The 27,840-nt window shown below is 45.0% G+C and overlaps 1 protein-coding gene across 1 annotated transcript in view; it reads right to left on the minus strand.

Moving 5' to 3' along the window:
• The window catches only part of GAP43 (growth associated protein 43), a 56,683-nt gene extending 29,351 nt beyond the window's left edge, over positions 1 to 27,332 (minus strand). Inside the window, exon 1 of the mRNA XM_076348956.1 lies at positions 27,236 to 27,332. Coding sequence (XP_076205071.1) covers positions 27,236 to 27,265 — 30 coding nt within the window. The 5' untranslated portion in view covers positions 27,266 to 27,332. The remainder of the gene's footprint in view (positions 1 to 27,235) is intronic.
• Positions 27,333 to 27,840: the final 508 nt, after the last annotated feature.

Below are 27,840 nucleotides of genomic sequence, written 5' to 3' on the forward strand. Positions count from 1 at the left end.
CGATTATTAAGAAAAAAACCCAACTCATGTTCTCCATGCAAAGATATAGGGACCGCAAGTCATTCCTTTCTCATGACACCTGTATGTGTGGAAATCTTTCCTTCAGTTAGCTAGGTGAAGTAGTGCTGAATCAACTAATCGCTTGTGGTACTTGTGGGGTTAAGGTGCATCTCAGCCCATGCTCTAATCTTGACTAGAGCACAATGTATGTTCCTAATGATGTTATTCAAGGTCACTTGGGCCAGACTCACAAAGAAATTTAGGCACCTGACTCCCATTGATTTCACAGGATTGAGTCACCTCAATGCTTTTGTGGGCCTGGCTCTACATGACCTGATTTGTCTCAGAGAGAGCATTTAAGGAGCAGAATGCATTAAAAAAAAAGACCAGCTGTCTCCCCAGAAGGAGTGAAGCATGGACACATGACAGACAGAAAAGGCTTTCATGCCTTGTGAAGTGAGGAAGCAATTTAGCACAGAGAACAGCTTTTTTTAACCCAGTTAAATGGTGTGAAGACACCTGGCTAGAGGATGGCACCTCTCAGCACAACCTGTCTGCAGGGTGAGGAAACAGAGTTCCATTTTTTCCCAGGATGACTATGGTGATGGTGGGTAAAACACCCTTGAGAGAGAAAAGGTTAATTCATCTCTCTGAAGCCTTATGCAGGATGGTTCCCCGGGGTATAAGTAGCAGGGTTTCAGCTCTCCAGTTTCAAATCCTCTAACAACGGAGTTTCCATCCTTTCCTCTACAAGATCCTCTCACATGTAGGAAATTTCCCCTCTATTTTATGGTGCCTGGAATGGAATAAGCTAATGATGGTCAGGCAGATGGATGGATGTTATTCACTTGCATACAGTGACTGAGAAGAGAGGTAGAAAATAACCTAAGATAGACCTAGTTAGATATTTTTCAGTGTGCCTTCTCAATAAATCCATTATATTCTCCTCACCTGTTTTGTGACTCTCCCTTCTGTTTGTCACACTGTTTCTGTTAAGCTAGTGGTCAACCATGGTGTCATCTACCACCTTGAAGCTCCTATAACTCCAGGGGTTAAATGGAGAAAGGCATGCAGTACTGCCTATGCTGCCTTTGCAGGCTGGGTGAAAGAAAGAAGAGCCTTGCCCCTGAAGCTGATGCAAAGTGGCTGATGTCCAGGACTCATGCTTTCCGGAGCAGAGTGGCTCATGGATGTCACTGGGGAAAAGCACTTGCCTTGGGTCTGATCTGGGCTCTGTGGAGCACTTCGGTGGTTGTGGGGCACAGGATGCATTCACTCATCTTTCAATTCAAAGCACCCACAGTCTCAGAAACAGGACTGGGTTGCAGCTTGCCCAGGCAGTGCTTTGTACAGTCAAATGTCAAGGGCATGTGTATATCCTGGGGTATGGCCTAAGTGTGTGAGGGCACTTGAGGGCACTTGAGTCTGTGTGGACTGTGTTGAAGGCCTCGGGTGTTTGGCATGATGAACATCTATGCTCTTGCTTCAGGTTGGATCTTGGCACATACTCTGCTGTCAGTAGTGCCTAGTCTCCTTTTTGGAGGGAAATACTTGTGTCGCCCCAGAAGGAGCCAGCCAGCAGGCGTTCAGATCAAGGGACCAAAGCCTGGAAATTAAGCAGGAAGGTATCCAAGCTGACAGTGTAAATCCACTCCCAAAATAGACCATGTTGAAGAAATTCAGCAAAAGGACCAGGTGAAAAATTTCCTTTGAACTATGCTTTGATTAGAAAAGTCCATTCAAAGAATATGTGATTTCTGCTGCAGATGGGCTTAGACAGAAATGCAAGCTTGGATGTCACTGGACTAAAAAGTAATTTATCCAGACTCAAACTATGTGATTTGTGTAGTCCTGTTCGGGGCAGTTTGGGCAAGGATGGTTGCTGCTATGTCAATTATTTTAAAGTAACACCTTCAGACTCTGAATCCCAGGGTCTGCTGACCATGAGCAGGTAATGAAACCCTGAATTATTGATCTCTCTCCCTCCCCACCTTTTCTCTCTCACTCTCTTTTTTTTCTTGCTTGCTTAGTTTTGGACTCCACAAAACTTTTCAGGGAATTGTTATTAATCTCTGGTGGCTCAGAGTGCCTGCCCCCATGAGGGCTGGACACATTTGCTTCTGCTCTAGCTGCAGCAAAGGGCCAGAGGCTAATTTACAGCTCAGACTTGCTTCCTTGAGATCTGGTGCAGGCAGCTGCTGAGCCTCCCCAGAGCCCAGGGTTATGCAAGGTCTCTAGAGCCATTTCCACAAGAAGCAGCAGCTTGTGTCCTGCAGCTCCTACCCCATTCCCTTCATGGGAACACAGGGCTACACCCAGCTCTGGTGATGGGACGTATCCCTACTTCTCCCCAACCTGAGTAAACTGCAGGTGGGGATACTACAAGCCCTTCCACTGCTGATCTCTGAGGTTACTTTGACCTTTCCTGGTTGCACCTAGAAATTGTGAGGAATTTCGTGCCGGGACCATCAGTCCATAGGCAACTAGACTGAGGCCCTGTCACTACCTCAGCACCCACTTGTGCTCCTTGCTGGTTTGCCCAGGGTTTTTGCAGCCAGCAGAATAACAATGAAAGACTCAAGCCCCAAGTCCATCCAGTCTCTGAACCTTCTTTTTAACCTGCCTGTTAACCTTGAATCTCCTCTGGCACCTCCTTCTGGCAGTGACTGCCAACACCATGAAATCTCTCAACCTAGTGATTGAGAGATTTAGAGAGAGCTAAGCATCAAGTAGCTCCCTTCTTGCTTAATGGTAAGCTCAGGGCTGTATTTGTTTTTATTTTATTATTATTATTATTATTATTATTATTATTATTATTATTATTATTGTTATTGTTATTGTTATTGTTATTATTATTATTATTATTATTTTAGTTTATGTCACTGGAAATGGGGGCAATTATCTTCTGAGAAAGCATTTGCAAGTTCATTAAAGTCAAACAAACATCCCCAGCAATTAGGGAAAGCAAGGCATGGACTAATTCCCAGTGGCTTGGGAAGCTTCTTAGAGGGTGGGCTCTGCTATTGCAGCAGCGACCTTCCCCCCCAGCACAGCCCCAGGCTTTGCCACTGCAGGGGTGGGCAGGGAAGGGGAGGTGTGGGGCTGAAACCCAGGGTGGGTAGAAGGAGCACTGCGAGGAGCTGGTCTGGTAGGACAGAAGACTAGGGGAGGGAGAAGACAGAGCTCAAGGCAGAGAAGGAAAGGAATGAGAGTAGAGGAGAGGGAAGAACAAAGGAACCAAATGGAGAGGAGAAAAGGAAAGGCAGGGAGAGAGGTAAAACCTGTCCAAAGCCAAGGCACTGAATGGAAGAGGCAAATAAATAAGAGGCACAATGACAGAGACGAGATACAGAGGAAGGGAGAGTGCAAGGGAGAGAGAGAGATAAAATCACTGATCCACATCCGAAGGGTGTGACAGTGGGAAATACCAAGAAAAAACAGGCAGCTAAATAGCCAAGCAGGGTCTCCTGGAGCAGATCTGCATGACTGACCGTGCCACAGCTGAAAGAGGTGTTGGCAGTGCTCTTTCTGGCCCACGTCACCTTGCTGCACAACCCTGGCTGTCATTTCCATGAGCACTGGGCTAGCAGTGGTCCTGAGGACCCTGTGTCAGCCTCTTGACAGTGCCCTGCTGGGGAGCTGGCCCTGTCAGTAAGCAGGCTGATTTGGATGGGGGGTGAGTTAATGTGTGACAGCTCTGGGCTGAGCCTTTCCTGCTCCTTCCCCATCCTGGACAGTGGAGGGGGAAAGCAAGATGGAGCAGCTTCTCCAAGGCAGCAGGGAGATAAGAGAGAGGAAATCCAGGTGGGGAATGAAGGTTGTTCAGTCCTTCGCTTGTAGCTCTGTGTCACCCTAGTTGTAAAATATAAAGGGCGATGCTTATTTTGCCCTTGAAACCTGAAGTTTTGCTGTGGTGCTGCAGGGGAGACAAGGTGCTCTCATGAATATCCTATTCAATTATCACAGACCATCCCATCAGCCATGCTCATGTCAACTAAGGCTTCAATGAGGAAAATGCTTTGGCTGTGCAACAGCCTCCTCTGTCTTCCCACACTGCTTTACAATGAACTTCTGCTCCACAGAGCATCTGGACAGTGATGTTTCTACAGGAAACAGGAAACTTTCTACAGTTTCTACAGGACCCCCACTGCTTTACACCTAGCACCTGCACAAAGAAGAAAAGGTCTCTTTCCTCCTGAACTGCAGCTACTGCTGGGGTGAAACCCTGTAGCTGCTACCTGTGCCCACAGCCACATACAGCAGTTGAACTTCAGGGGTGACAGGGGTGTGTATCCCACCTGAAATGACAGGGTGACCTGAAGAAGGTAGCAACCAGGATTCTTGATCAGGATCTGGCAAAGACAGTAAAGTCAGTACTGCCTTTCTTACTGTTCATTATCTTCCTGATAAGACCTTTGTCTTTTGTTTTTCTAATCTCCTGAAAGACAGCCTAACCCACAGCACTACCTTTAGCCAACAGCTTCCCCATTCCCCAAGGAGCAGAGTACAATCCTTGAAATCACCAGAGCTGTTCCCAGTAAAACCCAAGATACCAGAGTTGCAGGTCTACGTAATTTGATAAACTGGATCTAAACCAGATCCGTCTAAGATATCCTCGCTGATAATGTCTTCAGCTTTTGTCCAGATAGACCAATCCCACATCCCCACTGCAGAGCTGAACTGTGTGCGTACCAGGATCTTGTATCCCCAAAGAGCAGGAATCCATAGCAAAGGCTTCTACCTATTGGTATAGACTCCGTCTCCTCACTGGGGCAGCTGGCTTTTTCTCAGCTTCTGGTTCTGATGGGTTCAACAGGTCTCAGTGGCATGGCCGCTCCTTACTAACTAGGATTGGCTCTGCTGTCTCTGCTTCTTGCTCCATGGGATTGCCTGACCCCGCTAACACCAGCCCCAGCTCCACTAGGACAGGGTGTCAGCCTTGCTGCTGGAGGCAGAGAATGATGGTGTTGAGTGCTGGCTTTGATCTTCACGGAAGCTCAGTTTGTTGATTTGTGTTGTAGATCTTCATGCCCATCCGGGCTTGACTGACCTGGAGATTGTCCTCATGCGTCCACATGTACTTTTTCCTCTGGCTTGCCCTGGCCATTCTCTCCAGCCACCTTTGCTTCAGTGGTACCATTGGTGCTGACGTTTGCTCCACAGATCTTCTGCAAGGTGGCTGATAGGGCTCTCACGACAGCATGTGTATGAACTCACCGCAAGCAATGGGTAAGACATGGACCTCTTTTATGGATCTGAATTCTTCACAGCAACAGCATGTCTTGGGTGCCGGAGACCTTATAGAAAACCTTCTGTGCAATCATTCTTGGCATACATTTTTTTCTCATTCCTTTTATGTGTTTATAGTACAAGCAGAGAAAGAAGGAGAGAGATCCCATATCTCCTCCCTCCTTAGTCACTAGTTCAGGTGAGAACGGGAAGAGTTAAACCTACTCTTAAGATATCAAATATAGGAGACAGGTCACTGGTCCCACTATGAGCTCTTAGATACTGCTGACTTACAGCAAAGTGTGAGAAGACCTAGACCATCTCTCTCTATTCCTCCTATCCCGAAGTTTGTACAGCTTATTAACAAACAGTTGTACTGAGATCTTATTGGAAGTTCAATGCCAAATGCAATGTTGGATGGTGAAAGTGGAGTGTAATTTCATTGATTTCAATGACATTTTCACTAGAGATAATTTTTACACGACCTCTGTGGTCTGCTGCTCCAAACAACTTGCAAGAGGAGACATTGTTATGTTCCAGAAGGACTCTGAACCTAACTGAATTAGTATTTGTAGTGTTGCAAGAGCCTCAAATGCATGGTGTTGTAGCAAGGTAAAGCATTGTGCAATATTTAAGCTGTGCTCTCATCTACTCCCTCCTGTCAGTGCAGGATGAGAACATCCTGAAAGGAGGCATAAGTGTCTGTCAGAATCTGAAAAGGTCTCCAGAGGGGACCTGTATGACACAGCTTCTTTCACTCAAGAACCTGGGCTTGACTGCCTGAGACCATGCCCAGTTTGTGTAACTTCAGTGCTTTCCAAGGTCCGTAAAACTGATGAATCGGGCCCATGATTGCAGCTGTCACTCCTGAGCGGCACAGTGCCGAAGGCATAATGTTGTGCCATACCCCTCTCCCATCCTTCAGGTAGGGTTGTCACCAGAGAACAGACATGGCTTTGATTAGAAAGATCTTTTGGGGCCACAGGCAGCTGAACAAGAGACCCAGTAGCCTCAGGGCTTAATCACTTGTTCTAGAGACTGGCACTGAGCTATGGGAAACGCACATGTGGCTTTGAGCCATTTTGTTTCCTACTTCGCTCCTCTACTGTATGCAGCCCTATTGAAAAAGGGGGAGGGAGGGAGGCAAGCCTGCAGTGCATACTGCGATAGACCCTTTGTGGACACTGTTACGTTAGAGCTATAAAGACCTCCAGCCAAAAGGAACATGTTGAATAGATGTGCTAGGGAAAAAAGCCACAAGTGTTTGGCTTTGCCACTTATAAGGGCTAGCGCATCACAGCCACATTTAAGTAGCCACCCAGAGCTTCTCCTAAGCTTCCTGCTGTAGGAGAGCTGTTCTTTTTTTCCATTTTTTCACTCCCTGGGCCTCCCATCTTTAAGTTGTTATTAAAAAAGGGCTTCAATAAGCTTTAAACATCTTGGTCCTAAAGTCTTCTGGCTTTTTTCCATTCTTCAGTCAGGAAGCCGAAGGCAGTAGCCTTAAAGCACTGCACATTGTAATGTGTTTTCCCCAGGCACGCAGTTTAGATCACTCTGTATCTGGTGCATCTGTAGCACAACCATACTGTACATCCAGGCACCCCTGGAGCCCTCCCTGTGAAGGGCTTTACTCAGCAGCCCCCCTGGCAGAGAAGTCGAGGGAAAAGGGACCCCTGGAGAGGACGAGGGGATGGCTGGGCAGGCAGGGTGCACAAAGCTCCTTCCACTTCTTTCTGCTCTGCTGCAGATGTGATACGGAAAGAGAGTTTTCATCCTGAGGACTTGGGAGTTTCTGGAATAGGAACCTTCTTCCCTCAGGATCCTGTGCAAAGCCAGACAGAAAGCACTGGGAAGTATGCACAGACGATCTAACACCAGAAAGTGTGCAGTGTTTCCTCTTCTGTTAGTAAGGGCCAGTTCACGCTGCACAGCTATGTCACACACTGAAGAGCAAATAATTAGAAATCTCCAGGGTCCTCTAGGCCGTCCCTGTGCACTGCTGCAGGGCTGATTTTCTTTATCTTTAACCCACCCTGCAAGAGCAGTGTTTTCTACCAGTCTTTGGACATTTCCCCCAAAGATGATTCTCTGGGTTTCTTTGGCAGTTTATTCCTTTGGTGAACTAAAGAGTCCCTCCCAGAGTTTCGGCCAGCCCCCTGCATCTTGTCCATGTTGAGAATAGCTTGTTTCTGCTTTCTTAGTAACACTTCTTCGTATATCAACGGCTCTCACCTGTCATACCATCCTTCTTTGCCGGATCACTCTTCCTAGCCCTCTTAAGACCTACTCAGAGATCTTACTTTGGTTACTGAATTCACTTTTGTTCTACTGAGAAATTACTAAAATGTCTCCCCAGCTTTAATGAATAATGAAACACTATACTCACAAAAATAATAATTAGCAATATAGCTAAAAATAAATCAATGTGTGGATCAGACTCCCAAAGGCAGTAGGAAAAGCTGCAGTCATGAACATAGATGGTGCTGAAAATAGCTAAGCACTTAGGGAAAAAAAGAAGGAAAAAAAAGCTTAGGGGAACTTATGAATGGCCGAGTGTTAGCAATCCATGCAGATTGTTAAACAGAGTCCTGAGTCTGACTGCTCCGTTTCCTGTCAGCCTCCCCCCAGTGCTATTCAGCACGTTTAGGAGTTTTCTGAGGATGTCAAGAAGTTGGGTAGCTGGAGCAGGCTAGGACAAGTAAGATGGAGTGGAAGGATGTCAAACACTTTTCAGAGGTTCTCCTAGAGTTTCCATCCAGGCTCCTATTGTCCTAATGGTGAGCTTCCAGATGAAGGAAGAGGTGCCCACTGTGAGAAGAGCCAAATGCATGAGGATTTATGATGATGACAACCATTATTATTTCTACATCTTTGGTATATATCTCACTTGTGGTGCCGGGAAAGGAAGCAATGAAACAAGCAACAGGAGTCAAGACAATGGGAGTGTGCTGAACACAAGAAAGGGCACAAGCAGCACACTCGTTTATAGAGGAAAAACAATTCAGATACTAAAGGGACCAGCTTGCTTTCTCCTAGCACCATCTAAAATATAGAGCCATTTCTTGGTAGAAAGACATAATTCCTGCTTCTTCAGGAAGTCACAGGACAAGGCAGGTTCTCACCAGTCCAATTTATTGACCCATTAATGATAACAATACTAAAAGTCCTTCATAAGACACATCATTGGAGTGAAGCAAATTGTAGGTCTGCTCAAATGAAGCAAAGATTGTGGTGTGCAAATGTCTACGTTATGTGGCCAGGTTATGTCATTCATTGTACTCTACTTTTCAGATGAACTGGTCCCTCAGCCATGAAAATAGATACAAATATTGCAAATTCCATTATAGTGAATGATTACCTATCTAAAATTTTAGCCCAGGAGTGTGGCTTTTTTTTTTCTTTTTTTCTTTTTTTTCAGTAACTCTTTCTTTTTCCTCCTTCCCAGTCAAAAAGACGAAGTCATATTGTATAACTATCACAAACTGCATGTCACAAACACACACACACATATATAAAAAAACATAGTGGAGTGAGTAATTTGCAAGAAATGCACCGCCTGAAGTCAGTTAGCATAACCAATTCACTAAATCCAGCTGAAACAAAATCAGAAATGAAGCCTAGATACAGAATATTTTCAAACAGATTGAATTCAACAAGAGTCATTTGATCCCTTCCAGAAAGAATGAGTTACGAATGCACAAACATTTTCTTCACATTTCAAACCAGTCACTAACTCAAGGTTTTGGGATCTGCCTAATCCTTAGTAATATCTGAGAGTACTCAGTGTAGAACTGGAGCACCTATTCGGGCTTTCAGGTAACTAGCATTTCATCTCAGTGCAAAGCAGAAGAAAAAAGTTTCCACCTGTATTTTGCTTTGGTTGCAGAAGCAATTATTTTGAAGCCTGAAGAAAATACAACACATCCCCCCAAGAGGCCTGCTTTCCAGATTGTACTCTCACAGCACTTTACAAACATTCATGAATTATTAACATTTTAGTATACATTCCTATGCTTTAGCTCTAGTGGGTCAACATAAACTTGATTGAAAGAAGAATTAAAGGGCCAGGTTTTAAGGAATGAATGGTGGGATCTTGACAAATGCCTACTTGCCTTAATCCTATTGAAACAAGTGCCAATTATGCACCAAGGCTCTTTGAAAATCCTGCTAGGCTCCTGCCTATCTAAATCTTATTTGTTAGGACAGTTCTGTAAATTACCTGATACCACCCTGCCACTGTTTAGAACTAGGCTTGTAAATAGCTGCTGAAAGTAAAACAAAGGAGCTTAAAGAAGACTTAAAGTGTTAGTAGGAAATCTGGATATTCGGCGCTTAGGAAACTCAGGGGTATAAAGGGATTACATTAAAATCTTGGTCCTATTTTTTGCAGTGAAGTTGGAAAGTTAAAATGCAGGAGGCAGAGGCTTGGCAAAGGAGAACAGACGATGTCAGGGCTAGGGCAGCCGACAGACGGCTGTCCTACAGCACTGCTCTACCTTTGCTGCTGAATTCCTCTGTTATCCTGGCCCATACTTTTCACATGGTGATTCCTAGTGGCATGTTCTGCATCTCTGAGTAGCTGGCTTCAGACACCTCGAGTCTGATTTGGAGCAGTGCTGAGCACTCAGAGCTTCAGCTGGCAGTAATGGGAGATGTTTTCAGATATGTGCAACTGAAAGTAAAAACTACTAATAAAAGTCAGGTCCTCTGTTTCTCAAATTCAGCACATAAAATTAGGGAGTCCTGCTGACCAAACTCTTTGTTCCTCAGTTGCCCATCTCCAAAAATGGAATGAAAATACTCAGATATCTCACATGGGTGTTGCAAAGATTTACTAAGTAATGTTAGGGATGTGCTCAGAAATCACAAGACAGCCCAGGAGAAAATTAGTATTTCTGATTTCAGAGCAGAGTTTGAATAGTATTTATAGAGCAAAGCTGTGGGGTCACACGCTGACTTATTATGAGAGAACAAAATATTGAATAACTGCTCATTAAGTGAGCACTGTCCATTCTGTGACCTGAATGCGGTAGGAATCCCTGGGAAGAAAAATAAAGATATGTTCCTGTTACTAGAAGTGTACTGAAATACATTCACAAGAGGAGACCATGCTGAGGTTGCACAGGCAACTGCATCTCCAATATTGGCTAATTTTTTAATACTTGACTTAGCAGCCTTAATAACTTTCTTCTAACATAGTTTCTCTGTGGTCTTTTTCACGCATATACTAGCTTATGTTGTAGCTGAAGCCTAAATCTATTTCAACTCCTAGTAATGCGGGATAATCCAACTTGTATGCAGATTTCACTTTCTAAAATGCAATTAACTAAATCATGGGAGCTCAAACCTCTTGGCTTCATGAGCATCTTAAAAAAACCCAAACCTTCCAATGTCCAAGAGGTGTCAAACCCCTACTCAGTACCTTAGGCAAGGTGATGGATTTTTCAGCAAGTAGCTCCCAGGCAGAAAACAGCAACGGCTCCCTGGGGTCCCAGCACCCAGTGTGGGATGGGGTGAGGCTGGGTGCCCAGCTGAGTCCCAGAGCTTGTAGGGAACTCTTGGCCTCAGAAGCCCCTGAGAGCCTCCTCCCACATGGAGATACTGATAAAAAAGTATTCCTAACATCGGTAGTGTGCTGTCAGTAGTATGATGTATCTCCATTGTGGGAGTCATACTTCAATTGCTCAGTATCTGCCTGTGGCTTCAAACCCGCAAGTTGGCCATCCTTGAATTACATGAGGCAGGATTATCAGTGGAAAACAAAACGTTTTTCTTAGCAAAAAACAAATTAATAGAAAGTAAGTCTTATCTGGCAATTTAATGAGTGCACAATTACTGCATCAGGGAAAAGCCCCCTAAAGATTTAATCATTTAATATGTACAAAAAGCTACTGAACAGAGAATTACTTTGTTCAAAGGATCAGTTATATCCTTGCATAGTTTTCAGCAACTCAATGGCTACCCTGCAACATCAGAACTGGAATAGCAGGGGTGCTGCAGGGCAGAAGCACAGGGCATTGATAAAAGTGGAGCAAAGGAATGACAGAAATCCTGTTCAGCATTTTCCTGTGCTCTGTATAACTGAGTGCTATTTCACTGCCACTGGCAGCACACTGACCTCCTGGTTACACCATAGTACTTGAAACTTGTGTTTTTTAACACTGCCCATCTCCAGTTCTGATTAGCTTCTCCAGGCATTTCTGTGCTGCTCAGAGTTTTCACAAACAAATTTCCAAACAGCAGAATCACTCTGTATGGTACCCCTCAGAGGTACTCAGCATGCTCTCTCGTCTGCTGTGCCTGACAGCAGGAAAACCTTAGAGGCAAGTACCCAAGAGAGAAGTTGAAAAATTACAGGTTGGGGATATCAGCATCGATGATACCATACTGTGTGAAGCTGAGATGCAATGAAACATCTGTGAAAGATGGAACTGAATGGGGCTGGATATAAGGATGCAGAGCAATGAGGAGCACATTTTGCTCTCTGCAGGGACAGGTCAGAACCACAGAAGAGAAAGAGAAGAAAGCAAGCCCTGCCAGTGGAGCCACTTACTGCACTTTGCGAAACAGGAAGGCTGACCTTAGCTTGGTAAGGCCTCTTCAGTTCTGGTGTGGGTGCTTACAAGTTGCAGCATTATCTGCTATGGTCACTGCTTCTCCTTCTATGGGGAGAAGAAGCCAGTGGAGCCACACAATTGTAGATGCTTCCAACAAAATTATCTCCTGACCTAGTCCAGCACCTTTTCTGCCTCCCCCTTCATTTCTGTGCTGTGGCAGTGTACGCTTCTGTGACAAAGCCAGAAGCAGGGGTTGTCCCTGGGGTAGGCTGAAACCCCATCTGATTTGGGAGCAGTAGGGACTACAAAATCCCCACCACCTCACAAATGCTAACAGAAGACTTACATTTCCACTACCTTCTTGGCAAACATGCATCAGGTTTGGCCCAGAGAGACAACCACACATTCACTTTGCAACAAGGTGCAACTTCTTCCCTACACTGACAGCCTCTCCACTTCCATTCTTAACTGGCAGTGTCCTTCCACCAGACCTGCCAACAGGACCTTCTCTTTTGGCCACCTACATCTCTTTTGGCCACCTATACTGCCTCCATGAAGAATCTCTCTGGATCACCCCACCTTGACCATCAACTCTGCACCAGTCCTGAGAACCAGAGGTTTAACTCCAGAGGAGCAGGAGGAGGGTCTCTTAAGCTGCCATGGAGGGCAATCTCAGCAGAAGGTCCTCAAAATAGGAGACAGGGTATCCTCATAAGGCATAGGCTTCACGCCATAACCACCAATTAGATTTGGCGGGTTTACAGTGTCATGCCATGCTGACACGTCTCAGGACAACAGACATAGGCACAACTCTTCTTCCATGCTTACAGAGTGCCGATGAATTGCTTTTTTCCCAAGACTTCTGAATTTCTGTACTGGGATTTCTGTATTTCCATTTCAGTCTTTGCTAAGAAAAACTCTCCCTTGAGTATGTTAGGCTGCTTTGTGTTCCCCTGGGAGAAGTAAACTTTCTTTTAGAGATAATTCATGGACACAGAGGCCTAGGAGGCAACATATCAGTTCATCAGCAGCCAGCATATGCAGCAATGGTGGGAAAATTTCCCATCTGTGCCTGGCCAGAAAATTGTGTCCCATCTTATGCACCAGAGATTTGAGGAAGGCAATACAGACATTCATAATGCCCACAATAACAACAGCGTATTCAGACTAGGGAGAAACCCCAGGCAGGCTCTCATTAATAAAAGCATATGACCATGTATCACTGAGGTTCTTGCCTCTTCTCAGGCTCCCTGTTAAGCCCAGTTTGAAGTCTCTGACCTCTTTCTTAAGCCCACCCTGATCTGGAGCTTACGTTCCAGACAGACTGCCTCTCCTGGTGAGAGCACAACCTCCCCACCTGGAGATCCTTCAGGGCAGCAACCGAGAGCCTGAACTTCATGAGAACAGCACCAAGGTCAGGACATAGGACCTGTGATACCATAGACCTGCTTGCTTCCTCAACTCTCCAGCTCAGCCCTTCCTCAGGAGATCCTCCCGTGGAGTCCCAGATAAATACCCCACTCCCACAGACATGAATATAAAGCGACTGGCAAATAAAGCAAACAAACGATTTGCATTACTCAAGCTATTTCTTCCAGGTGAGGAGAAGGGAGGGGAAGAAGAGAGGAACAAGCCCATACTTTTTCTGTCATTTCTGGATTAATTAATGCAAGGCATATGAATAGTAGTTTAAAAGCTATTGGTTGTATAAAGAGAAAACAGGCAGAATGACTTCAGCAGATAATTCCACTTTCTTCTGTGCCTCAGTTTCCTCACATACAAAAGGAGTAATAACAAGAGTGTTCCAGGACTGATTTGTTAAGGATCTAAGATGACATCTTCTGACACCAGTGAAAAGTGTAGTACTAGTTTCAGTGATAACACATTTGGCCCATTTTTGCCCAATTATTTTGCAACCCATCGTTCACAGGCACAAGTACAAAGTAGCGTGACTCATATGTTACATAAAAAGCCTGTCTTACAAGCATCTTTCTGGGCACACGGTAAAGGCTGAAACAGAAAATGTAAAATGGAGACTACCTCTGAAACGCCGCTTTGACTCCCTTGTGCATACGCCTTATAATAGTCTTTATAATTTTTTTTTTTCTTGCAAGTCTCCCCCACCCCAGCTACTACAAAGGATAGACAGAGCTCACTGAGTGGGTAGCGATTCAGTATTTTCCCATTATCCTAATTTCAGGCATGGCAAAGTGCCTTATTTGCCACACATCTTTCAAACCCATCACTGAATGCAGAATACTAATTTCCTCATGGTCTTTTTCTGTGGCGCTATTTTGCCATAATATCTCAGTGCTTCATGAGCCTTAATGGATGTTCTCCCAGGGAGGCAGGTGGGGTTGTTATCTCTATTTTACAGACAGTGAAATCAGACACGAAGAGGCTAAGGTCAAAATAGCCAGAGCACCCACTAATTTTGGGTTCCTAATTTGCAATGCCTTGGATTAACCTTTCCCCAGCTCTGTGCATGTTGAGAGCAGAACTCCATACAATACCAGCTCTGCACTTCTGCAAGTAAGACCCTAGGTGTCTCAGACTGGGAACCCAGAAAATGAGAACACACCCATTAGTGGCCACCCATGGAAAACCTCATTTATATGGCTTTTTCATATCACATAGGAATTTGTGGCAAAAGGCAGGAAAAAGCCTATTTCTTCAGGGCAGTATTCAATTGCCAAAACATGAGACCATTCTTCTGTTCTTGAACAGCCCCCTGCCCAATTCAATACATAATCTTCATCACTGGCAGTAAATGAAACAGGAGACCTATAGAAAACACCTTCGTTTATGGCAAAACTCATTCAATCCCTAAGTATATTCCGTTCTGTGAACTGAATGAGACAGGGATCCTACTGAAAAAAAAATATACCAGTATTTGATCTTATAATTAAGGACCACATCATTATGCCTATACGTGAGAGAAGACAAATTAAAGATGGATAGGCAACCCTTTTAATTACTTCTCTATATTCTAAGTGTTTGACTTTGAAAACTCAATGTATGCTTAACAAAAGTGTTTAATCTCTTATTTTAAAGATGTAAACTAAAAAAGAAGAAAATAGGAAATTTCATCATTTGAAATCATAATGGCATTCTTTTTCCTTTTATTATAAAGGAAACATATAAAATGGTTGCAAAACTCTACACTTCCAAAGCTTATTCCTCTAATCTCAACAGACACAGCCAAAAAACAAATTAAAACACCACAGTGTCTATCTGAAGAAGACCCCTACCAAGAAAATTCTTATCCAAACAGGGAAAGCTCAGCAAGATTTGATGTAGTTGAAAAGATTGCCTTTGACTATTACAATTTATCTCATCCCCCAAAAGTTGGATAATCTTGACTATAGGCAGGGTGTCTTGTTCCCCCTCTTGTGTTGTGTAAAGGCTTTGGAATAACAGAAGAAAGGATATCTTCCTGAGGTTTGTATGGACTCAGCACGCGATAATGGAAGACACCACAGATCAGCTTTAGTTCTTCTATATTCTCATGTGGCAGTAGCTCTTCTGCTGCATGAGAATGTATCCAGTGAAAGTGAATATTATATCTCAGCATGTTTTATTCAGTATTCCCAGCAACCACTGGGACACATCATAATGGGAGCAGAGGGGATTAAGCACTGAAGGTGAGTGCTAGTAGGGGTACAGCACTCCAGTTGGGAATTTCTGAGTGACTGCCATATAAATGCTTTGAGACAATTCGTGTCAGGCAGGTAGAAGAAGCCACCAACTGATAAATCCCTTGTAATAATTCTCTCCTGAGGATGATGAAAAGGCAACCTCAGTGTGGAGTTCCAGCAGATGTCCGTGTTCAGAAGACGGATGTTGGAGCTAAGTCTAGGAAGAAGGTGAGATGCCTTGCAGAAACCATAGTCTTAAGTCCACTAGAAAATATGGGGAGAACTAGGCACCTCAGTATCACAATACACCAAATAAATGCCTTTTGAACCTGCCTACAGCAAACGCTGAAGAGAGAGGGACATCTAAACTGTCTGGGTTTAGGCATCTTGCTCTGGTTATCAGGGAGGCATCTTCTGTTTTGGATTCCAAGCCCTGAACCCCCACCCAGAAAGAGACAACAACTATAGTTTCTCTCTGACAGCATGCAGTAGGATAGGTATTTATCTAGTATCTCAGTGGAGAGACTAGCTTCACTAAATTATGGAAGATGTCAATTCAACTCTCTACTGTACCTGGAAAGATCTCAAGTCTTACCTTCCTCCTACAGAAGACAGTTTAAAGTAAGCTGCTCCTAGCTGTTCCTGCTTAAGCTCTTAGGCTTTTTTCATGGAAGAATTAAATAAGCATGAGGCCAGAGACAGAGAGAGCACAGAAGTAAATATAGCTTTATAGCCTACTGGTTAAGCAGTCTTCTGCAAGAGGACAGATTGGGTCCAGTTCCTGCTTCAGTGAATATTTGACACTAATCATACAAAATAGCGTTGAGAGAGCACAAGAGACCATTTAGTCCATCCTCTGGTCCAGAAGTACCTCCTACAGCCCTTCAGTGATTGGAGCTGCCATAGTTTTCTCAGACAATCTATTCCCATGCATCACAATCCTTTTGGACTCTTCCTAAAGTCTAGTCTGAATCACTCTGATGGCACATTAAAGACCCTTACTCCTTGTTTTATCCACCCTGGACAGGAAGAACATATTATTCCCATTTTCTTGCACTTGCCAGACTAGCATCCTGACCCCTCTCAGCCTTATTCCTTTTAGGTTAAACAACCCTAATTATTCCAGTCTTTCCTCACAAATTATATTTCCCTTGACCTCCAGCAATTCTCACTATCCTAGTCTGCACTCTCTCTCACTGGACCACACTTTCTTAGAGCACAGTACAAGACTAAGGCATGACATTTCAGCTGAGGCTTACATGTGCTCATCAGAGCTGAAGGCTTACTAGATGTGTCTTACAGCCTATACTCCCATTTGCACAACCTGGTAAGATGATGTTTTCCTTTTTGACAATAGAATGATGTTCTAGACTAACACTGAACTTGTGGTCCTCTAGAGATCCTGTCTCTTCTCCTGAAGGATAGCTAGCCGGCCTGTTGGCTCCCATGGACAGCTGGCTGCAATTTATTAATCATTCCCATGGACAGCACTTTACATTCACTCTGATGCTGTTCAAATCAGATCCTTGGTTTGACAAGCTTGTCTTGAATTCCAGTAATTTCCACCAGCCTATACCTGGTTCATGCCATCTGCAGATTTTAAAAAACACTTCCTCTAAACGGTCATCCAGGTTGAAATTAAAATGTAAAGTACAATGTATTTAATGAAAACATGAAGCACTAACAAGCCACAGCTCAAGATTGTGGCAACCCGCTCAATAGAGTCTTCTGCTTCGACAGGAAATCAGTGAGAATTGCTCATTGAGTAGGATTATCGACACCAGTTCTGTATCCCTGCTGTAATGTTTTCCTTTGGACCATGTTTCTTTGCTTCACTTATGATAAAAGCCTGTGAGATAACGTCAAAATCCTTACAAATGACAAGGTATGACAACTACTTCCCCTGTATCCACAAGGCTTGTTATAGAAGAAAGCTAAATTAGTTTGACATGATCTATTCTTGACAGATCTGTGCTGGCTCCTGATAATCTCCTTCATTTGATTATTTCCACCATTTTTTTTCCAGGAATGAAGTTAAGAAATTACAGACTACTCAGTTTATCTTCTCCTTGTTCTTTTTCAGCCTTCTTACACCTCATCCAGCCCTCATGAGTCTTCAAAGCATTCAAAGCTCATGGTTCAGAGATTGTTTCCATCAGCTTTGTAAATAGGCTAGGATGATTTGAAACAACCATCTTACATCAGTACATCCTGACTTGTTCTGCCCTTTTCCTAGATCCTGATCTTCCTCCTTTGTGGCTCCTATTAATTGTTTTAGCCATCAACTTGCAGTTGACCATGTTACTGGAGACACGCAAAATGGGCATAAAATGCTTTGGCCTTATTGACAATGTATGACATAAAGCTTTAACCAAAGCTCTTCCCTCCCTTCCACGAGTATCATAAACACTAAGGTAGAGAGTCAGGATGATATTCTTCACTCTCTTGCTCTGGCTCAATTAATATTTTATTTGTCTGCGCAAAATAGATCAGCTCCTCCAGGAAACACTGGTCCCAGTTTATTCTATAGCCTAATAGCACATTCTCCTGGGAGGTGAGGGTACAGATCTGCTCAGGCAGAGATGGTATATTCAGCACACCTCTGGCTAAATACTTAATCAAAGTGTTTCTGGATAAAAGGAAGGTAGCACATTCCCTTCCTCTTGGATGCATTCTGTGTGGACACTTGACCCGTGTGCTCTGACAAACTTACCCGTTTTGGCTGTGCAGGGAAAGCAACTGGAAGAATACTTGGTTTATAGGTCCCGCGGTAGCTTAGCTGTTAAGTAGGTATTGAGCTGATTATTGCTTATAAAACTAAGGATCATCTAGGCATGCCAGTAAGCAGCCTTTAAATGTTTAGGGGACTTTACAGGTGTAAGAGTAATTATCTTAGTACCTTAGGCACCTCCACAGTTAGAAAGGAAGGAAGCTCTAAAGTTCTACAACCTATGACAGACACCGCTGAGAAGGTAGTTCAACTTACAACAATTCCTTATTTCTCAGTTCAGAACAATGGTAAAATAACTGTGATACATTTCAGACTCCTCATCAGCCACACCCTAATTAAAAAGTAATGAAATTCTACAAGATAAGGCATTGTCTTATGGTATCTCTTCCTGAATTGTGGAATCATACAACTCCAAGGAAGAAAACAAAGAACATAAGGAAGAATTAACTGAACTTTAAAGGAAGATTTGCTAAAAGTTCCTGTAAGCCATTAGGGCTCATTTTTCAGTAATTTGTCAATTCTTTTGTCTTCCACGGAGTCTTGTACACTGGCATCATAATGGAGGGTTCTTTTTGCTGCATATTTAGGTTTACCATATAAGAGGGAGCTTCAGGTATTGATTCACATATTAACTTTGCTAACTATCCTCTGGAAGTTATCCAACTTTTGTTTACTTCATGGAGGTTTCAGTTAAGCTCAGTTCTTCAGTTATTTTGGGGGGAGATCTTTTTTCCTTGCTCCATTTGTCATTTCCTTAGGATTTAATCTCTTCTAGCTGGTATTCTGACTGGAATTTAGGATACAAGGGAAAGGACATTTGCCAGATCCTGTGCTTTAGGTGGGACTGGTTGCATCCTTATCATGCTTTTGACTGCAATTTTAACAGTTGACATTAAACATCCATTTTCCATTGTGGGTGTCTGTCCTCAAAACTCTATGTAGGGCTTGAAGATCCTCTGGGTCTTCCACTGGAAATGCAAACAGCAGGAAGGGTTAAAACCACTGTTTTTCATCTTTGATCAGGCAAAGTCTCCATTCTGACAGATTCCAACTCAGCCTGTGCAATCCAGGTCTTTGCAAGCTGCCAGCCTGACTACTCCAACATAACAAGATAAGAATTAAAATCTTGACCCTAAGAAAGGTGCCCCCAGTTCTGAGGAACACAAGCACCATTTCAGTGCAGTTCTCCAATCTACAGTGAAGTGCCCCTGCTGAGGATAAACTTTTGGTCCAGCTTCTAAAAGCTCCTTTGCCTTAGTTCCCCATCCTTCCAGTTCCCCGTTGTTCCAGTACCACCTCCCAGCTGCACCACGCTTCTCAGGCACAGTCGAGCAGGTGATGCCCTCCTCACGTTTTCTCAGCAGGTGATTTCCAGCAGTGGACTTCACTCTTACATGAAACTAAATGGCTGCAAATTTTACTGCCAGCAAATTGGCAAGTGATACTTGTTTCTTTATTTCTACCCTTCCAAACCTAGATGATTTTTGTTACATTATTTCTAAATCCACCACTGAATACCTTACTCCTAAAGCTGTGGGCAGACAGAAGAAGGAATGATACAAGGAGAACAATGGTCAATTCAAAACCATTGTGGTTTACATCCTGCTGGTTTCAATTTGAACTAATATAAATGACTGGCATCTTGTGCAAAAGAGCAAAGCATGGTACCATGCTGCCCCAACCTGCCCACCCTTGAGTACTTAACATTGCAGATTTATAAGGTCATTGGATACTATTAATAAAATAAATGGATTAGACTCAATTCAATAGTCTGATGAACTGGATGCCAATTGATAATAGTCTTAACAATTATAAGAGTAATCGAAACTGTAAATTATTCTGGCCATCACCAATTGTAAGAAATCATCCCAATTCATAAAAAAACCCTGAAGTTCCTGAGACCACAGTTTCACTCCTAGGCAATTATGAGAAGAGTGGAATAAAACTAGCTTCAGAGCTAGGTTCAGATCCAAACACACTCCCCTGCACCCCTAAATTTTAGGGGCATTCAAACCAAGTGAGTAGGATTCTTTTAGAGCCTATCAGCTTTACTAATTACCAGCCCTTACAGAAAGGTGTCTCCTACAGAGATAATGTTTAAATATTGTGAGATGTCCCGGCTTTCTATAAATAGAGATATACTGTGATTATGGCTGGAATTAATTCAAGGAACTTCAGAAGTAAGATGAGTAATGAACGGGACTGACATTTATTGGTTATAATTTAAAAGAATATAAGTACATCCTGGCTTCCCTTTTGAGGCATCAAAGCCAACCAACCCTGGTGGGAGGAAGGCAGGCTCAGTACATCCTCTCTTGGGCCAATGAGACAGCTGGAGCACAGCCTGCCACCCAACAGTGGCATTAGTAGCCAAGGGACAAGCCCAAAAGTATGAACCTTCAAGAAAGCAGAAATGGTGATACTAGTTTGTACTGCCTGCGTTGCTCCTATGGCAGCCATACCCCTCCTCAGCCGCCTGCTGGGGGTGGGCAACATTTGACCCATGCTAACAGCAATGTGATAGGTGAAGATGCACCACTTTGCTGTCTCTGTCTATAGGTGCTCATTTGCAGTACCTCCAACAGCTGCTCAAGTGGAGGAGAACTGGGGAAGCTGCAAAAGCAACTGGAAGCACAAAGGAAGAACCCATGTAGTTTTCCCTCCTACCAGCTTCCCTTTTGATACCAGTGCCAGGGAGGGTGAAGGGAGTAAGACCTGGCGGTAGTGGCTGATGCTGCCAGCAGGAGTCCCCAAGAAGCACAGCCTAATGGAGGGCTGGTATCCAGCTGGAGGAAAGAAGCAGCAGCAGGAGGACCGCATGGTCAAGGGAGCAGGAGGAAGGCGAGGAGCAGAACAGATGGGAAGAGGAGAAAAAATGAGTAACAGGCGGAGACAGCAGGATCAGTGTAACTCCAAAAGCACAAATTCCTTTTGTTATATTAAAAACAAATCACTATTTTCATTACACTATTCCTCCACCCTATACACATATTGTAGGTTGCCACAGGCAGGATCATTATGACGACAGGGGAGGAGCCAGCACACTGGTGAACAGCAGGGAGAAAACTAAGTTGTAGCCCTACTCTCAGGCTCTGGCCCATAGTAATAAAGCCTGGGTCTGAGAAGAAAATCAATGGTTTGTGTTAAAGGAACTCAAGTGGTTAATAAACATCCCAGCACTGCAGGAGTAGCTGAGGATGGATGAAGGCTTTGCCTGTCTAAAGCACCTCTCACCTGAGGGCATCTGAATCCTTTTTTTTCCACCCACACTAATTATTTAGTTTCCAAATTAAAGAAGCATCTTGCAGAGACAGCCATGACAGGCAGAGAAACTGTGCTTAGATCAAGTCAGAAAGCAGGTTAATAGCACTGCTAGGAAGACAAACCAGCGCTCTCGAAACCAATTCCTATATACTAACTACTGGCCTGTGGTGCTTGCAACCATGAAAAGCCATGGAGTTTTACACACACACTCAGCAGGTGATAGAGAGAGCCCTAAGGAAATATAAACACCTTCTCCACATGAGGCCATCAGAGCTCTGAGGTTACATGTCACCTCCTGGCGTGCTCAGGAGGATCTTGGAATTATAGATGAAATGAATGTGGATGGATTCCAGACTTTGACTTTGAACTTCAGATGTTGAAAGGTGTTTCACCTGGATACCTGCTCTGGTATTTCCCACAGCAAGGTATTCTGGTATTTCTACCAGCAAGGCATGTGCACCTTCCACTGGGCCCTTCTGGATGACAGACCTCCTCTTACCAGCCTGGCATTCGCCTGTGTAGACCTACTGGGCTATGGTTGTTACCTTACAGCTGGACACTGGGCCTTCAAAACTCAGATGCAGCCAGGTATGGACTGCTGCCAAATCTATCCCTGAGACTTGTCAGACTCACAGCAAACAGGGGAATCGCATAGTGACTTCCAAAGGGCATCAACACAGAGAGCTGCCATTAAAAGGTTTCCCTTCCTCAGGTGTCTTTAGCCTGGAACTGTCATCAGAACTATCAGTCATTCTCAAATCCAAATAAAGCCCTCCCTGTGTAGGGAGGAAGCCCAAAGCAACAGAAGAGATAAGAGTCATTTATGTGCAGGAGGAGGGGACAACAGGAGAGTTGTCCAGAGGGAAGGATGCACGGGTCAGCAATGCATGGACTGAGCAAAAGGTAGTCAGTAATGCACCACCAACCTACTGGGAGCATGCAGAGGTCTCAGGTTGTATGTACTTTGTGCTTTTGCTTCATACTATCTCAGCCAAAAGCAGAAGCAATCTTCAGGCTATGCCGGCTGTTTTACCTGTTAATACACCAATCCCTCAGCATATACATGCCTGCTCAGTACAGGCTAGGCAGAGCTCACTTACGTCCCATGTCCTCTGCATGTGGAGCAGACGAGAGTCATTGAGGGGAGCACATGCCTCACAGCATGAGGCCAGCGAACCGAAGCAAGTATACACATCCCTGGTTTACGTCATACAAGACTATCAGCCTGCTTTCATCTGGCAATGGGTAAAGGGCCCAGTTCACCTTCCCACTAGCACGAGAAGGCCTTGCAACTTGGCAGCTGCCAGCAGTGGGGAATTCCTGCTCTCTGGGAAATCAGGAGAGGGAAATACAATGTCTGTGCAGGGTGGCTACTAGATCCTACTCATCTCACCCACAAGTGGGAAACCTGCTTGCGGGTTATTGTTTAATCATTCATGCAATCCAATACTGAGCACATAGCTGGCCTGAAATGAAATTGGACTTGAGTGAAACCTCTTTGCACTTTCTCCTTCTAGTCAGTCAAAGCCACATGACTGGAGGAGGGGTCCCTCTCATCCCTCATCCCCAAGTGATGCCCACCCTCTCAGCATGGCATGGGCAGAGTCTGGAGCTACAGCCCATTTTCTTATCCTGAGGCAGGAGCAGCTCTGAGATCATTCAGACACCCTCAGCATTAGGTCAGGACAAGCCCTCAGACAATACATGTTGGTTCCTTGGGCTGCACACGTGTACCCAGCCTGGCACAGGCAGATACAAGATTCAACACAGCCCTCTCAGCAGGGATGCCTCTATGTACCGGTGGGTACTGCCTGACTGTTTTTTGCTGGGACTGTCATTCAGGAGCAAGTGGCAATAGGCAATTTGGATCAACAGACTGGTTTCTTTCCCACTAAGCATTACCACTGTCCTTCTCCCCCTGGAAACTCTGCCTGCAATTAGTTCCCTAGGAGGGGGCTTGTCTGTGCCATTAAGAACAGTTACATTACGCGATCTAGGAGAAATCAATGTCTCTAATAGTCAGCAAAGGCAGTGGAGGAGGACAGCATGATGGGAGGAGTGTTTCTCTGGAGACACCCTTCTCAGGAGAAATCCCAGGGGTATCGCCCCAGGAAGAGAAATAGTAAGGACCTGGAGTAATTAAACTTCCATGCAGCAATTGTTTACTGGAAGAAGCACAGAAACTGCTCGGTGTCTCTCAGAAAGGCGGAGGCAGTGGCTAGACTCTCCCCAGGCCCTGAAGTCAATGGTCTGTGGTGATTTACACCACGCTGGCAAGTGGAGGGAGGAGGGGCATGGATGGACACCTTTCCTTTAAAATTCCCCGTTTCCTCTCTCCATGCTGGTGTTTAAAGGTAAGACCACGCCTTGCAAGTTTTGAAGCATCTGGATTGTGCAGCATAATTAAGTTATTCTAAATGAGGTCTGAGACATTTTAATATCCTGAGGAAAGAGAACCTTAACTCTGTGTGCATCTTCCTCTCTCTCTTTTTCTCCATTTCCTCCTTAGTGCACACATCTGCAGTTCCTGGAATGACAAGACACCTCACCGGCTGGCTGTAATTGCTAGGACAGTTCCCTAATGCTTTCTCCTTCTCCAGTTGCATTAAACTGCATCTTTAGAGGTACAGCCCTGTTTATTCATGCTGCTCGTGTGGAAGGGGAAAGAAATGCAGACTGCCTCTTCCCCCCTCCCTCCTTTGATTTGATGGGTGTGGCAGGTTTAAACCTTTGCAGACGCTGGCTCTCCGGCACTGGGGTGAGGAGGAGAGGACAGAATGGGAGGGAAGCCGTCAGATATGGCTGGTGATGAATGAGACTCATCTCACCCACAAGTGGGAAACCTGCTTGCGGGTTATTGTTTAATCACTCGTGCAATCCAATACTGAGCACATACCCCCATAACATCCATCTGTTCTAGTATGCGGTGCATGCAACACTTGCATTTCTAGCCACCTATCTAACTATCCAGCTCTGCGTATTACTGACTGCAGCTCTTGCTGGCAGTAAAGGTTAAGTTCAATTTTTCAGAAATTGCTTGACCCAACCTTTCAGTTATGCCACCTTTTAGCTGAATATTTTGTGGGCACAGATTCAGAGCTGCAATCAACTGTAGGCAGAAATGACAACACCAAGCTATCTACATCTCTCATGGGTGGGCACAGTCGGTCAGATACTTCACTCTTCACATTGGCATCACACCCACAAGAAAGAGTAATCTGCAAGGTACGAGTGTGTGAACATATTTGTCTTTGAGGGGTGGGAGGACAGACATATACAGGCACACCTAGACACAAATGTGAAGAGATTTCTTCCACACCCAAGCCTGTAATTTCAACATTTCGCTCTTTAGCTGCCAGAAAGGCGGGACAGCAGGGGCTTCCCCTGAAAAATAATCTGAGGAGAGCTGTCTTTATTTTGGGAAGGAAACTCCTGCCTGTGCTGAAGAACCCATTCCATCTTTTTCTCTCTGTGAAAGGTCTGGGTGGGGACTGAGGAAGAGCACAAGCTGAAAACCGAGGTCTTTTTCTTCTCCAAATTAAAGCTTCCTCTCGTGTATCACCAGCTTTGCTGAGCGAACTGCTATATTGCCAGTTTGGCAATTGTGATGTGTATTCAGGTATAGGAGCAGGAGTTGGGCTCTGAGCCCAGGAACATCCACCGAATATGCACGGGCAGGCGCATTCAGGTTGTATGGCTGCGTAAGGATCAGAAAGCATGTGCAAACGAGTGCATGTGTGCTTGTGCATATATGTGTAGTACAGAAGCGAGTGACCAGAGAGTGGAGATGTGTGCCGATGTGTGCCGCACATGCACGCGCAAAGGGGTGTGTACCATGCGGTGGATTAATGTACAGAGTGGGGAGAGAGGACTACGTGCTATCAAGATACCTGTATGCCATGCATTTCTAAATATGTCAGAATACAAAATGACAGGAGCAAACCCATAGAGATGTAACGAACAGATACATCGGAATATTATTCAGGAGCTTTAATGCCCAACCTGTGATGGTATGGGCAAAATTATCCCCCTCCCCCAATAGCTCTCTTCTGACTCCAAAGAATCCCAGAGCTACCTACTTTATTTTAAAATTTGCTGTGCACCTCCGCCCACCGCTCTGTCACTCTGCCTCCCTGTCTGCCTTCCTTCTCCTCCTCTGCTCTTTTCATCCCATATTTGCCAGTTCAATGTGCTCTGCTGGCTGGCTGCAACGTGTTCCCCCCCCAGCCATCACCACCTCCCTCCAGATTTTAGTGAACGTATCATTAATTGCAAAGCATTTGAAAAACCTGCATGGGGAAAAACACAGGATGACGCAGGGTCTCTTTCTATCCCATTCACCTGCCCCTCCCCATTATTCTACAAAATTGCTCCTTCGTTTGATAACACACACATCTCCATTCAGAAACACACCTTAGCCTGGATTTTCTTTCAACACTGTGCTTTTCTACAGTAACTGGAGTTACTCACATCAGTGTGTCAGGCTATTGCTCCAGAATACTGCAGTGCTATATTGTAAGAGATATATAAATGTACGCATATATAAAGAAAGTAACCACTATGGTGCTGTACCTAAGACTGATTTGAGCTTTGCACTCAGAACAAGGACCAAAGCTCTTTGTCGCTACCTACAAATCCATAATTCAGAGAAGTTTCCAAAATGCCTTACAAAGATATCTGGGGCCAGTTCCTGCCTCAAAGTTGCAACTGCATAAATCCAGCATCCTCCCGAGGAAGTCCAAGAGGTTCAGCCAAAATAGGCTCTCTTAATCAGGAGCAGGTTTGGGCTTTCAGACAAAATAAAAGGGGGAGGGGGAGGGGGGGAATGAACGAAGTAGCATTTTTTTCAATTTCATTACAATTTTGTCCATAAAAAATTTGGCACTGAAAACTAGCCACCACCCAAACCTCCTTATCATCCCAATTCCCTGACAGGAAAAGCCAGGTGGTACCAGCAAGGAGAATGAACTGGTTTCCAACAGGTTCACACTGTGAGCTTCTCTTATCCCACCCGAGTTCGGAGCTGACAGAGGCGTGGTCCTCTGTCTCTTTACCAGCTGGTGCACAGTTGTCTAACTGGTTGTACTATGAAGGGTATTGCAAAGAGGGTGACTCTCCCCCTCCCCTGGCTAATGCTTTTGTTATTAATTAATTGCATTTTTCACTATAGAATAGGTTGGGGAAAAAGCTTCAGGTTAATTCTTGCTCAGATTGTTGTAACACAAAAAAATGAATGCACCTGTCCTCCGAGCCACCTCACAGCACATGCACATAAAGCATCTCCCATTCATCGGAGCCAGGAGCAATAGAGAGCGTTCTGACCAGGGATCAAGGCTCACTGGGCATCCTTTCTTTTTTGGCATAAGATGAAGAATTGCTTCCTTTATCTCCAAGGTAGAGCCAGATCTCATCACGTTTCCTGCCAGCCGCACCCCCCACCCCCCCAATCCACACCCTCAGAACCACAGACAGAAAATCCTAGGCAATACATCTGCCCAATATTAAAAAATAATAAGAAGAATAGAGGGGAGATTCTGGGAGCTCCCCAAATGTGGACGTAGGCCACCCCCCTTACCCACATCACCAGCCCCCGAAAGGCAAAACAGTCATGTTGAAGGGTGTGAAAAGAGCCTTCAGTCGCAAGATGCTAAAGAATTGCAAAAGAGACGTCTGTTGAAGCAGCTGAAATTTCCTCCCCCCCCTACCCCAGCCCCTACCCCAGCCCCTCACACACTCAGGCAGACACGCACCCCACGGACACCCAGCAGCCTGGGAGATTTCTTAACGGAAAGAAATGTAAAAATCTTCAGCTCTACCTGTTTTGTTCTTCTCATACAGCACAGCATGATCGTATTGTCCCCTTCCTTCCTTCTTCTTCCTTCCTTCTCCTCTCTCCTTTTCCTCTTCTCTCTCTTATCTCTCCCCCCCACCCTCTCCACTCCCTCCCTCCCTCCCTCCCTCTCTCTCTCCCCCTCTCTCTCTCACACACACATACACGCACACGCACACACACACACCAGGGCAGTTAGCAGCAACTGTAAGGTCCACAGCTATTGCTCATCACACATGCACACGCTGCCTCTCCCTGCCTCCCTCCCTACCCTTCCCAGAATTGTTCACCAGCTCTCCCTGACTCCGTCACCTCCCCACCCCACCCCCACCCCAGCAGCCCCCCCACCCCCCCCAAGTCTCTTGCCAGCCTCATGAATAATTAAAATCTCCAATCTGGACCCAATTACCCAACGACTTTCCCACTGTACAGAGGCGACAGGGGAGAGGGGACACTGCAGACTGCGGAGGGGGTGGGAGGGGTGGGGTGGGGTGTGTCTGGGAGGCACCGGGCGAGGAGGGGGCCCGGGCGGGTGGGGAGCCCCCAGTCCCACTCACACCAGAGCAGCTGAAGCCCCCAGCACCCGGCCAC

This window comes from Aptenodytes patagonicus, chromosome 1 (assembly GCF_965638725.1).
Source record: "Aptenodytes patagonicus chromosome 1, bAptPat1.pri.cur, whole genome shotgun sequence".
NCBI classification, from domain to species: Eukaryota; Metazoa; Chordata; class Aves; order Sphenisciformes; family Spheniscidae; genus Aptenodytes; species Aptenodytes patagonicus.